We start from the raw sequence: 13,011 nt of genomic DNA on the forward strand, positions 1-13,011 counted from the left end.
AATAATAATAAACATAAATAAATACAAATATATAAAATAAAATAAATAATAGACTAAAAATTTGGAAATATACACAATAATGGAATGAAAATATAAATTAGTTGATAACTAACTATGGACAAGACAGTAGTAGATTGATTACATTATTATTTATATACATACAAATGTGACACCTTCTCCAATCAGTAATCTACGGTCAACTATATACACCTCATAATGTTAATTTAGATTGTTGAGAAATTATATTGCTGAGAAGAGATGATGATAATGATGGGTCACCACTTCGTATTAATTAGAAGGTCAAAGATGCTTTCTTACTTGGTGTGAGCGATTAGAAGCCTTATTGGGTGGGCTAGTTGTTTTGAGATGTTCAATGGCTAATTGGTGTGCCGGCCTCCATGCTGGTTGACCCCTGTGCCACACTCGTCGCCTTCTTAGTTGGTCATCTCTCCCTAGGACTTGTAACTTAGTGAGGTGGTTCCTTGTATACTCTGCAGGTTCAAAATTTAAGGGATTATCCCTATTAGGACTAGTTGTCCTTGTTCTCGTAGATGGCAGCGATGCTTATAGCTTCTTATGTCAGTAGATGGTGCTCTTTGCCACTTTAATATAATTAAAGGATCCCCTATCTTAAACCTAAAACCTTTTAGATTGAGCCTATGGCCTGAATAGATATCTTGGATTTAATGTTATATAACTTGTATATATAGAGTGGATTTTTTTTTTAACCAGAACCCTCTTATCTCATTTTATATTTGCTTTTCCGGTTCTTATAAATCAAAGAAAGTTTTTTTTTGTATCATGTGAAAAGCCACATAATTTAGTGGTTAATCTTTAAGTATGAATGAGATGAGTCATCATTCTTAATTTATTGAATTATCTAAAATATGCTGTATATAGAGAAAGAAATACTTTATTGAAAAGGTTGTGCTGCCCAACTGCATTTGTTTGTCTTATCATCATACATACATGCAACTAGTTAAACAAGAGGAAGACCACATTTGAGGTTCCTGAACAAGGTGGAGGAAATCTTGAAGAAGATGGGAAATAGAAAATGAGGGATGCTTGCCCAGGATAGGAGAGAGTAGAGGAGTCACAAGAGGTGCTTGCTGAACCATAGTGCCAAAAAATAAATAAAATTCAACTTAATAAACATGGTTTTTTCAAATAACTTAAAAAATATATACCACTTGGATATTATAACCATTCTTTTGCAAGGTAATTTAATGCTAAAAAAACAACAACAACTAAATGTGACAAATATTACCAAAGATACTGTGAATCGTTCTATGTTTATTTTAAAACATTCTGCGCAATTTTCCATAGAAACCCATTTTATCTCTATCTCTCTGTATAATAAAACCTGCCTGTCTGTAATCATTCACTCAGTGAAATTTGAGAGGATTGTATCAAGACTGATCTTGTGGATTTGGGTTTGGATAGATGTCACTGGACGGATGTATGTCGACAGCAATTAATGATATACCTCCTGGTTTTCTAAACCTTTATTATTATTATTATTAAATATTAAATATAAATATATTAATGGCAGAGTTGGGCAAAAATTAGCTTTAGTTGAAACTAATAGCTAAAATTGCCATGGTTACGACCCTTATTCATGAATGAATCATTGATAAATAAATATCGTATCCATGACAACATTAGCTATTACTTTCACAGTTGCCCAACTCTGATTAATGGATTAATTGAATTTAAATATTATAAAGAGTGACTTGAAGAATCCATTCAATGTATACCCTACCTTGAAGTGTGAAAGATATTAGTTGAATGTGTTACCATATAATCTTTAGTCTCATATACCATTTTCTCTTAAATTAAGTTAAATAAATTGAAAAGTTAGATCAATATTCTTCTGTAATTCCTCTATTTATCTAAAGCATGCTGTATTCTGATATATGCAACCAGAATTAATAAAGTTCAAATGTTTATAGATTCTGAATGGTAACATTCGGTTATTGTTTTCACAAGTTGCCGATGTCGTCCAAGAAGGTTATACAAGGCTGGTTTATCTGCTCAACGTGACTCCCATTCATCCATTTTCCATGCCGGACCCTTCCCTTACTCTGCCTCGCCCACCGCTAGGCTCTAATTATTTCGATGTAAGTATACTTTTGGCCTTTTGAAAATGTTGGATATTTTTATGTTATATATTCTAAATTAATGTTTTTGTGGTTGTGCTTAAACTAGAAATCTTTGCTTCTAGACAGTTTCCATAATAAGATATATTATTTTAATTATTAGTGAGAAATTTTATATAAAAATTAATCCATGTGACAAAATAATTACTCAAATAGTAATAAAACAATAAATAAAAATAGTTTCAAGTTGGGTGCAGAATAATTAAATAGTTCTCTCTTTTTTTTCTCGATAATAATGTTAAAATGAAATTTTATTCTCAAATCGTATAATAAATCTAGTATTCTCTCTTTTTTTTTTTTTTTTTTTTTTACTATAACCCAGACCATACTCTAGGATATTTCTTATAATTTCTATTCCTTATTAATATGATGTATATATTTTTAAATGGATGAAAACAGCAATTAATAGATATATATTCAGTTTCCATGTACTTTAATTTAATTTAATTTCGGTTCTGTTATTTTGAGGAATGTGAACTCAAGAAATTCTCTCAGATTCAAAATGAATATTTTGTAGTCATCAGAGAACAAATTAGCTCTTTGGATTGCTGTCATTATCTACAACTATCTTATGATATAATATATGTACAATACTTGATTTGGGATAGCTGTTATACATTTTATTATTATTTGTAATATATTTCATTTATTAACGTTACATATATGTTATAGGAAGACAGTGTGGCTAGATTGGCAAATCTTTTGGATACACTTGGATTTTCTGATTGGAAAATGTTGCGTTCTGCTGTTGTCCAGCTGGGCCATATCTCTGAAGAACCATCACTTCATATATCGATCCTAGAAACTGAAATATTGTTTCACTTAAAGGAAATTCTCAGAGAAGCTGTCGTAAGTATAACTGGAATACTTTGTTTGGGATTTTTGGCATACCAGGTTAGAATATCAGAGTAAATGAGTTCTAAGTATATTTTTCTTTGATAGTTTAATTTTTAGAGGTATTAAGCAGAATTCAAAACCTTTAAAGGAGTGATGACTAACCCATTGGGTATTTCATCTTAAAAATAGGTCCTCTGGTTACCAGGGAAAAAATAAATAAAAAAGGAAAATAATTCTTAATTAATTTTTATATTGGTTACTTTATTTAAGTTGATGGTAATAGGAAGAATTTGTTCAAAGTGTTGAAAGTTTTAATGATAATTTTAATATTAACTTAAATAAAATACCGTACCTAGCCTCACTGCCCCTAAATGACAACTATCTCCTCAAACCTAATGGTGATACTGTACTCCCATAGTAGTAAATTTTACTGGGGCAACTGCCTTACAGTTTGACATAAACTTCATTGTCTGCTATCACGCTATACCTAGCGCGATAGTACTATCAGAACAGTAAATTTATCATGATAGTAACTATTGTACAATATCATCCATTGCAATGCCTGGCGCGGTTGTAAAGTGTGACTGTTTATACTGGGTTTAAGGTGACAGTAACTTCACTGTACACGCTACTTGTACTATAATAGGACAGTAATGTAATGTCATTAAATGCTGTCCTGATGGCAAGTATTATACAGTTTGTGCCAAAAAATAACCACCAAACTAAAATTTATTCAAAGAGCATTTTTTATTTAAATTCTGTTTGATAATTCTTATTGAGTAATTTTTTTAAATAAAAAATATTTTATAACAATAATCCCTTCATTTTAGAAATTAAAATTATACATTAGCCTTTATTATGAAATTTATGGAAAAAAACAAAAAATAAGGGTTTCGGATCTTGGTAGTTATTCCTTCAGAACTGTTACTTTATTAGCTAAATAATAAGTTAGCAAAATTTGGTTAAGGGAAGTTACAGATAAGGATTGGGGATTTTGGGCATATGTCACCGATAAAGTCAAGGGAAATCAGAAGTGACGTCTCCCCTTGGATATCATCTGCTAGAAATGTATGCAGAGAGGAAGTGATTTTTACGCACCTTCAAATTAGTCATATTAAGGTAATAATGACCCATACATGGTTGATGCCTTAAAATGAAATAAAAAAAAAGATATACATTCATAGGAAATCTTTATTAAAGCGTTCCTTAGGAATGTTCATAAATACTGCTCTAGGCCCCTTTGCGTTAACCTTAGTTAAATATCTTTGTTTATTATAGCTTTCTTTTATTTTCAAAGTTCTAGTAGTGTGTAGCGGGATGTTCTTTTAGACATGGAAGATTTTTATGGATAGCGCTCTATTCTATTACCATCTCGTGTATCAGGCAACTAAGTAAAAAAGATTAATGAACCTTGCTACATTCATACATTATAAAGATTCATGATGAGTAAATTATTGATTGCTTATTTCTTGTTGTTATTGGTTCTATAAGTCCCATTTAGAAATGAAACATAAGATTCTCTTATATATTTTGTATGAGACAGTACATTAATTTTCATTACCATCTACATTTCTGAGCCTTAAGGAGTGTTGTAAAAATAAAATTTGAACTTAATGGAATAAATTTCATTGAATTTTCTTTATTAATACATTATTACAAAATATTCCTTAAATAGATAAGTTTTCTCACTTACTTCTATTTTGTTCTAAGAACCAAACATTTTTAGAAAAATATTGATGAGGTAATAGAGTCTTATAACTTTCAGGATAGGCTCGACGATGATAGTAAAGAATTGTATTCTTCGATTATACTTATCCTAAAAAATCTCGCTATTTTCAACATTCAACTGAGACACGACTTCTCCATAGATTACGAATTGATATGCGATGTAGTAAAAGGTAAGGATAATGGAGTGAAGATAATCTAGAAATATTGTTTTTTATAAGATAATTAAATTTATTTGACTTGTTTCAGGACTTTTTATGTTTCCTCCAGAGAGGAGGATGTTACGGGATGCTGTACAGCTTTTATCACTTATTGCATTCTCAGATTTTATACTTTCAACATCAAATGGAGTTATTTCATTACCGAAAGTTATAGTCGATTTTATGATTCTGCCTTTTCCTGTAAATACACATCTCTTAATCTCTGAGCACATTGTGTTATCTAAAAAATGTAATTATAGATTTATTTTTTATTTATATAGTTGTTTGAGAGTGGTTTAGTTTCTTTTTAAAACAATTTTGATCTCTTTTCTCTCAACTTTACTCTTTTTTAACATCCGACGTTTCGACCTCTCAGGTCATTCTCAAGGATTCCTTATTCTGTCTTTCATTCCTTTTTTTTTCCTTAAAATTCATTAATGCCGGCTAATTGCCTTTGTCCCAATAATTTCTTCTATTAAATTATTTCCTAAATTTAAAACTTTCAATAACCACTTTTATGTTCATTAACAAACCCCAAACAGTATTAGCCGGCATTAATGAATTTTAAGGGAAAAAAAAAAAGGAATGAAAGACAGAATAAGGAATCCTTGAGAATGACCTGAGAGGTCGAAACGTCGGATGTTAAAAAAGAGTAAAGTTGAGAGAAAAGAGATCAAAATTGTTTTAAAAAGAATGTAATTATATTTTTTTAAGTTTTAATATTTTTGTATCCTATATATATATATTCATTCAAATTAAAGTGGCATGAGGTAAGAAATATATCTTCAAGTTTATACTGCTTTACAAAGGTACAATATCATACTGTTAAGTATATTATAAAATAATTTTAAAGAATACCCTTATTTTGGAGGAGAACCTGATGGTTGAGTGTGATCACCTCAGCGACAAAACCATTGGTGTAGAAATATTACTTTCTTAACAAGTACTGGATCCAAGACCCTTGTATGGGTTGTAGTGGTACAGATTTTTGTTTTTTTACTTTCATTTACCTATATATGAAATATATAGTAAGGGATAGTATTGTATGAAATTTCAAATTATCATGGAAATGTATTAATTATACATAGTTTTCATTATATATATCATATAATAATTATTAAACCCATAAATAATTGTAAGAATAGTACTAGAAAGGTAACACTTCTCTTCATGGTAATAACTTAAAATACTTATGCATATTCTGACAAAAATTTTCGGTTTAAAATGCAGTGTGATTGGTTTTCCTCACTAGTGTTTGATAATATTATTAGGTAATCATCTTTCTTTGAAACATATATTTAAAAAATCTGACTCAATAATTATTTTTCAAATCAGTATTTGATCCATTACTCGTCTCATTCTTATTATTATTATTTTTTTTTTTAACCATTACTTTATTATTTATTGATAGATATTACAATCTGCCGCACAGTTGTGGGCAATAGGTAATAGTGATGAATGATCTCATACATACTAAAATAAAATAAAATAAATAAAAAAAAAAAAATCTCTTAAAATAAATACAAACAGAAGAATAAACAAAACATAATCAACCTATGTGTATGAAAAAAAAATAACATAATGATAAAATAATATAATCTATAGTCACATTTACACTCTTAATATAAAATATTTATACAATCGACCTGAGGATCTCTGAGCCCACTTTAACCCCCAGGTGTGAGGGGTAGAGCAGAGCTCAAAAGATCCCAGCGCATCCCTCTCACCGCATCACTGTTAGTGAGCCAGTGGAGGCTGAGCAAGTGCGCTAAAATTATTATTAGTTTTTGTTCAAATAGTTTAAATGTATTTTTTAATTTTTTAAAGCTTTCCTAATGGATCGACGGGATGCTTGCCGACTGATCGGAAGTGTTTGGTGCTGCGAGATGGCAGGTGGAGCTCATATCTTCATCTCCGACACCACTAAGCCTCAGAAGCCAATCACTCTACCACCACCTCTTGAGCTGCCTCCCTTGAAGACGTTTTTCTCTCTCAGGTTGGAGCTGCAGCTAATGCTGACCGATTTGAGAGTTGCAAATTCACATCAAGATGCTTTAAAAGCTGTTCACTCCATTTCAAGGTATAAATAATGTTTCTTTATTATAGTAGTAAATGAAACTCGAATTCGAATATCCATAAATAAATCAAACTGATACTATCAAAGTTTTCAGAAACCAGAGTTCACTTAGTTATTGAGCCTAACATATGTATAGTTTATCATTTTCATATTAGATTTTACTTATTGTATGCAGCTTTATTATTGTTGGAAGTGCGATAAAAATATAAGAAAATAGCAAATTTTTTTTTCCATTGGCTCTACCGACTGGCTGCCCAAATTAGCCTTCTCGACGCCTGTCTATTTTGGGCTAAAGTTTTCCAGTTTTTTACATACAGCTCTTTTGCATCTCTGTTGATTCTATCTATCCATCTAATTTTTGATTAGTCTTTTGCCAACTATACTGGCATTCATTGTTGTGTAGAGGTGTTCTGATGGTGTTCCGGGTAACCTATTGCAACCAAAAGGTTGAATTTGAAGGGCTGCCATAATGTAGGCAAATTGGGGGGGCTCCCATCAGAAAGGCACTACCAGCGCCCATGTGGCCAGCAACAAAAGCTTGCCTCCTCCAGTGCTCTTGGTGGCAAGAGAAGTAACCCGGCGGAGAGAGAGAGAGAGAGAGCCATATTTTTTTCTGCCACATGCAATCCTTCTTTTCTTTTTTGTGTCTCATCAGGAAATCTACCATGAGTGAGTAGAACTCCTGGAGTTGTCCTCAGAAGCAGAGGAGAGCGAAACATAAAGTAAGTACACCTGGAGTAAACGACTAACATCTACATAATCATCAACCACCTCATTACATCTACAATTTTCCATAGCCTAGTCATTCAAAATTTATTAATCCATCTAACCATAAATGTTTCTTTCGGCCACCCCCTACACCACTTGTAATTCATATAATAGAGTTTTATTATCATTCAATCATGTTTCATTTTTCGTTTATATACAGTCCACTCAAACCTAACCAGCTAACCAAAAGTGAAGTTTGTCTGGCAATTAAGTTGAAGGCATACTTCATACAGATGGATTGCTTTGAGCCACATATCCCACCCATCTTAACCTCTTTGCCTTCATATCATGAGATATTCATTTACCAGTCTTTGCAAGCAGTTCACTATTAGTTCTCCTTGTGTTAAGGCTCTGATCCCAGATCGCTCCTGTGAATGTATGGAGGAATTCCTGTTCAATGCTATCGATTCTGTTTTATAGGGTACCTATTAGAGTCCAGGTCTCTCGGTTGTATATAAGAGTTGGCTTTATCATGACATTGTATACCATTAGGTTCAGATTTTTTTCGGGATTTCAATGTTCTTGACAGAGAGAAGGCTCTGCTCGTACAATATTATACGTTGGTTTATCTCAGTTCGTTGATCATTTATTGGTATTATTGTAGAACCGAGGTATTTAAAACTGTCTGCTTACAGAAACGATTTGCCGTCCAAGCAGACCATGTTGTTAGTATTGATTTTACAGCTTACAATAATATATTTTGTTTTATCTTCATTTACTAACAACTAACAAGTTGATTTTCTCTATTTCTCTTAATATAGTCTTTTGATGTCATCTTTGTTATTTCCTAGGACCACAATGTCGTCTGCGTATGTGAATAGTATAATGTAAATATTCTATCATCATACATTATTTCTCTTCTTCTTTTTAATCATGCTTCTTCACAATCTACCACAGAGCATTGCGAGGAGCTTGCTTGTAGAAGCTGTATCTACAATCCTCGATCTTTTATCAGCTGGCTATGCCTCTTTTGTCAAACACTTTCTTGACAGTGCCATGTCAAGTATTTCTTGGCCTTCCATTTGACCTTCCATTGACTATCATTTCATTTATTATTTTTGCCATTCTTTCTTCATGTTTTTCTCCAATATCGCTAAACCCCTTAGTAATATTGTTATCTATTCTGTTTGGCCAGTACTACAAGGAGCAAAGCCGGTTTTACTCCTTGTAGTAATATATTCTTTTCCAAAGTATTTATTGTCCATACACCATATCTCCCTTAATACTTTATCATAAACGTTATTACAATTCATCTGCCTTTCATTTCAAAATTATGATATTGCTTACTAATAAGTGTTCCATTTTTGGCCATAAAATGAAGCTATTTTCATCACACCATTCTCTGTTTATGGAGGAGTAATACTTGCATCAAATTTGAAGTACTACATTTCAGAAGGGGTTTAGTTAGAACATAAAAGAGAGATTGAAATTAAAGTAATATATATTGAAAAAAAAAAGATAACTTGGAGAGAGAGGGGTAAGCCAAAGAGAGATACAATATGAATGTTAATTATGAGAGATAGTTGACCTTGGATGACTTATACAAGGAGAAGATGGTTGGCGGTGCGGTCAAAATAAAACACAAATAAGTTGATGTAACTTATTTAATCTTGCCAACGTTTCGGCTAGAGTTTCTTGCCTTCTGTTTATATTTTATTTTCTATATTCATTGGTTGTTATCTTGTTCTGTTCTTAGACCTGACAAAGGCTAGAAACTCTAGCCAAAACGTTGGCACGATTAAATAAGTTACTTCAACTTATTTGTGTTTTATTTTGACCATACCCCCAACCATCTTCTCCTCGAATATGAATGTTAGTTGAAAGGAATATGGTCCGGGTGCGGTCAGAAAAACTGAAATAGTAGAATTATACTATTTTAATGAGCCAACGTTTCGCCCCACGTTGCAGGGCTTCGTCAGGGCTAAAAAAGATACAAACACATAGTTACAAATGGAAAACAAAAACAGAAGTGTAAAATAACAGGGGTATAAAATGTAAAAAAGTAAGATATAATAAGAAAATTTAAGGTAGTAAATAGTAAATGTAAAGGGTAATAGTAACAAATAGATAAGAAAAGAAATATTAAAGAAAATACAAATAAAAAGATGTAAAAAGAAAAAAGAATACAAATCAAATGATGAGACAGAATGCATACCTATTTTGACGGCAGTCAAAACAAAAATGACCGTTGGTATTGGGAGGAGTGGGGACGGCAGTTGTGCCACAATAACGAAAATAATTTGTAAAGTAAACATGATAGAACAGTATTTAAATTAGGTGAACAATAAATGGAAATATACATTAAATACATACATTAAAACAGATAGAGAAACAAAGGAAAAGTAAAGTATAAAATAATGGGATACAATGTGTGTAAGTAATTAAGAAACAAAATGTACCAAACGTACAATGTAAACGTTGGCTCATTAAAATAGTATAATTCTACTATTTGAGTTTTTCTGACCGCACCCGGACCATATTCCTTTCATCTTTACTCACGGTCAATCAATAATCTTCCAGTATGAATGTTAGTTGTGTTAGATTGAAATTTAGATGATTATGGGGTAGTAACAAAGATGGGCAAAATTTATGGATAAAACTAATAGATAAAGTTGCCATGGATACGACCCTTATTTATGAATGAACCATTGATAAATAAATATCGTATCCATGGCAACTTTAGCTATAGTTGAAACTAATAGCTAAAGTTGCCATGGATACGACCCTTATTTATGAATGAACCATTGATAAATAAATATCGTATCCATGGTAATTTTAGCTATTGTTTCATCTATAGCTCATTTTTGCCCAACTTTGGATAGTAATGTTGCTGAGATGAGACTGAAGATAATGGGAGTCAGCATTTTGTATTATGATGGAGGTAGAAGATGAAATACATGTTTCGATTACATGTGCTGTTATTCTGGGCCACATATAGGATGGGCACCTGATATTTGATGTTCGCCTGTTGATGGGGAGTGCTGTTCGCCTGCTTAGCTGAATATGCTTCCTTTTATAGTGCTCATAACTGAGTGAGGACTAGAGTTCCCTGTTAAGTCTGCAGGTTCAAATAGTAAGTGATTAAACCGATCAGATCTAGTTACCCCTTTTCCTTCAAAGTAGTACCCATATCCCACAATACCCAAAACTACAGACCTTTGAACTGAATTGAAGAGAGAGAGAAATGCTTTATTCATTCATGCTGCCCAAATACATCGGGTTGCTACATTACACAGCTTACTAATCAATCCGTGATCAGACATATATAAATTACATATTATAAAAAAAAAAAATTACAATTATATATTATAAAAAAAAAAAAAAGAAGAGGACTATTGTTATACTGTCATTACTGAGCCCACATATTTGGTATTTGGTTTAATTGTTTTGCTGTTAGGTATATATTTGTAAATTTTAAATATTTCATGGTGAATAGATTAGATCCACTTTCCAGAAAGTTTTGCGACTTGAGGTTTGTTAAAAATTTTCTCTGAGTTTTTTAAATTATCTGGAATAGATTTTCTATAATTGTTTTAGGGTGCTCTTGTAAACATATGACCATATGTTGTAGGTCTGGATGGAATAAAAAGTAAAGAGTGAATAGAGAGAAGGTTTATTAGGGCTCGATTTAACTAACTTAAATATCATCTCCCTATTTTAAGTTAATTTTTCAAAGGCGATGTAAGATGTCACTTAATCAGGTTTAGCAGGGCTGATTGGCTAGGAAGGATTGCGTTTTATTGTTTTTGGTGCTACGATCTCCTCTTGTGAAATTGTGGCATGTCGTACATCGCATGTGTCTGTTTTAAAGGTAAAATGAATAAGGCTTCCACAGAGGGTGGGCTCGTGCTGTTCGACTGGTAAGAATTATCTTCTAATATTTTTTGTATTATGATTCCTTGTGAGATTGTGACATGTCCTACATCGACCAATATACTTACTATGTGTCTGTTTCAAAGGTTATTGTTATTTTATATTGTAATATCTTCTTTATTTATGAATAGTTATTTTTTATATATAAATGATTTTTAGTTATATTTTTATTTTTATGTATCAATGTTAAATATTGTTTCAGTATTGTTTATTTGTTGTATTGAATCAAAAAAGCAAGCTGACCAATTTTCATCAGTAAAATATTGAGTCCAAAAGACATCGTTCAAAGCTTCAAGATGGCAGTGCTATTCTGAAGTTGGTAGAATCGCTGCCATGTTAAGCAGATTCAAACATTTTCAACTTTATTTATCTTCCTATCATGATTTTAATCACAGTAGATTTATGAAGAAATATAAGTCAAGAATAAATATTAAAGAAAAATATTCATAATGGAAATCACAAGCAAAAACTCAAAACCGTTGTGCTACAATCGATGTTGAGATCGAACACCTAGGCAAAGGGAAGGAACAAAGCTTTGTTGATCACTGTTTGTTTGGTTGGCAGGTGAAGTGAACCTGTCAAGGAAACTAGGCGTCTTCTAGAAGAGGTGAGGTGAATCAGAGTAAGTAGACCTATGTCTACTCTCAGTTGTAGACATCTACAAAAAGAAGACATCAAAGGATCACCCAAGAAGAATAAGTGATTCTTTATTTGGATTGCCGGGGGATGAGATGTATTGACAACTGTCAGAGGATTAAATGCTTTGTTAATAGTCAGTGTTTGAGTGTGAGAAAGAAGACAAAGAAAACCATCAATCATCAAAAGAAGATTATATAAATTAGTTTTGCTCTACCTATAATTAATTATATTTGTAAAAATAGTTGTAAATTTGGTCAAGTGTCTTTGTTCTGATTATCTAGCAAACCCGCCCTGAGAATAAAAGTCAATAATATTATATATAATTTTAAATAAAAATTCTCATATCTATTTAATATTTATATATTTATATTGTAATAATCAAAAATTATTTAAAATAAAAGAAAAAAGAATTTTAATAGTTTTAAACTAATTTCAAATATAAAAGAGATAGCTTGGGTTGAAATTAAAAAGGATAATATTTAACAGATAATATAATTTTATAACATAAGAGACTTTTCTCAGGGCGTGTTTCCTGGCAATCAGAAACAAATGACACTTTACTACTAATAACACTTTAACTTAATTATTAGACATTTTACTAATACAATAAATTCATTTAGAAACCAGACTAACCAATCACACAGCTTCCCCTGATAATTGTTGATCTCTTCTTCACGATGATGCTATATCTAAACTCCCAACAATGGCTTTCAGTCTTTCCCGCCTCTAGCTG

At 31.6% G+C, this 13,011-nt stretch overlaps 1 protein-coding gene across 1 annotated transcript in view; it reads left to right on the forward strand.

The window, feature by feature from the left end:
• Window positions 1–13,011, forward strand: part of LOC106680568 (rotatin) — a gene marked incomplete at its 3' end in the record, with an annotated part of 57,621 nt that overhangs the window by 17,666 nt on the left and 26,944 nt on the right. The window contains 5 exon segments of the mRNA XM_014420358.3: window positions 1,953–2,120; window positions 2,832–3,008; window positions 4,762–4,894; window positions 4,971–5,171; window positions 6,749–7,001. Coding sequence (XP_014275844.3) covers window positions 1,953–2,120; window positions 2,832–3,008; window positions 4,762–4,894; window positions 4,971–5,171; window positions 6,749–7,001 — 932 coding nt within the window.

This window comes from Halyomorpha halys, unplaced genomic scaffold, assembly GCF_000696795.3.
Source record: "Halyomorpha halys isolate HHAL.00 unplaced genomic scaffold, Hhal_1.1 Scaffold268.1, whole genome shotgun sequence".
In the NCBI taxonomy this organism is placed as follows: Eukaryota; Metazoa; Arthropoda; class Insecta; order Hemiptera; family Pentatomidae; genus Halyomorpha; species Halyomorpha halys.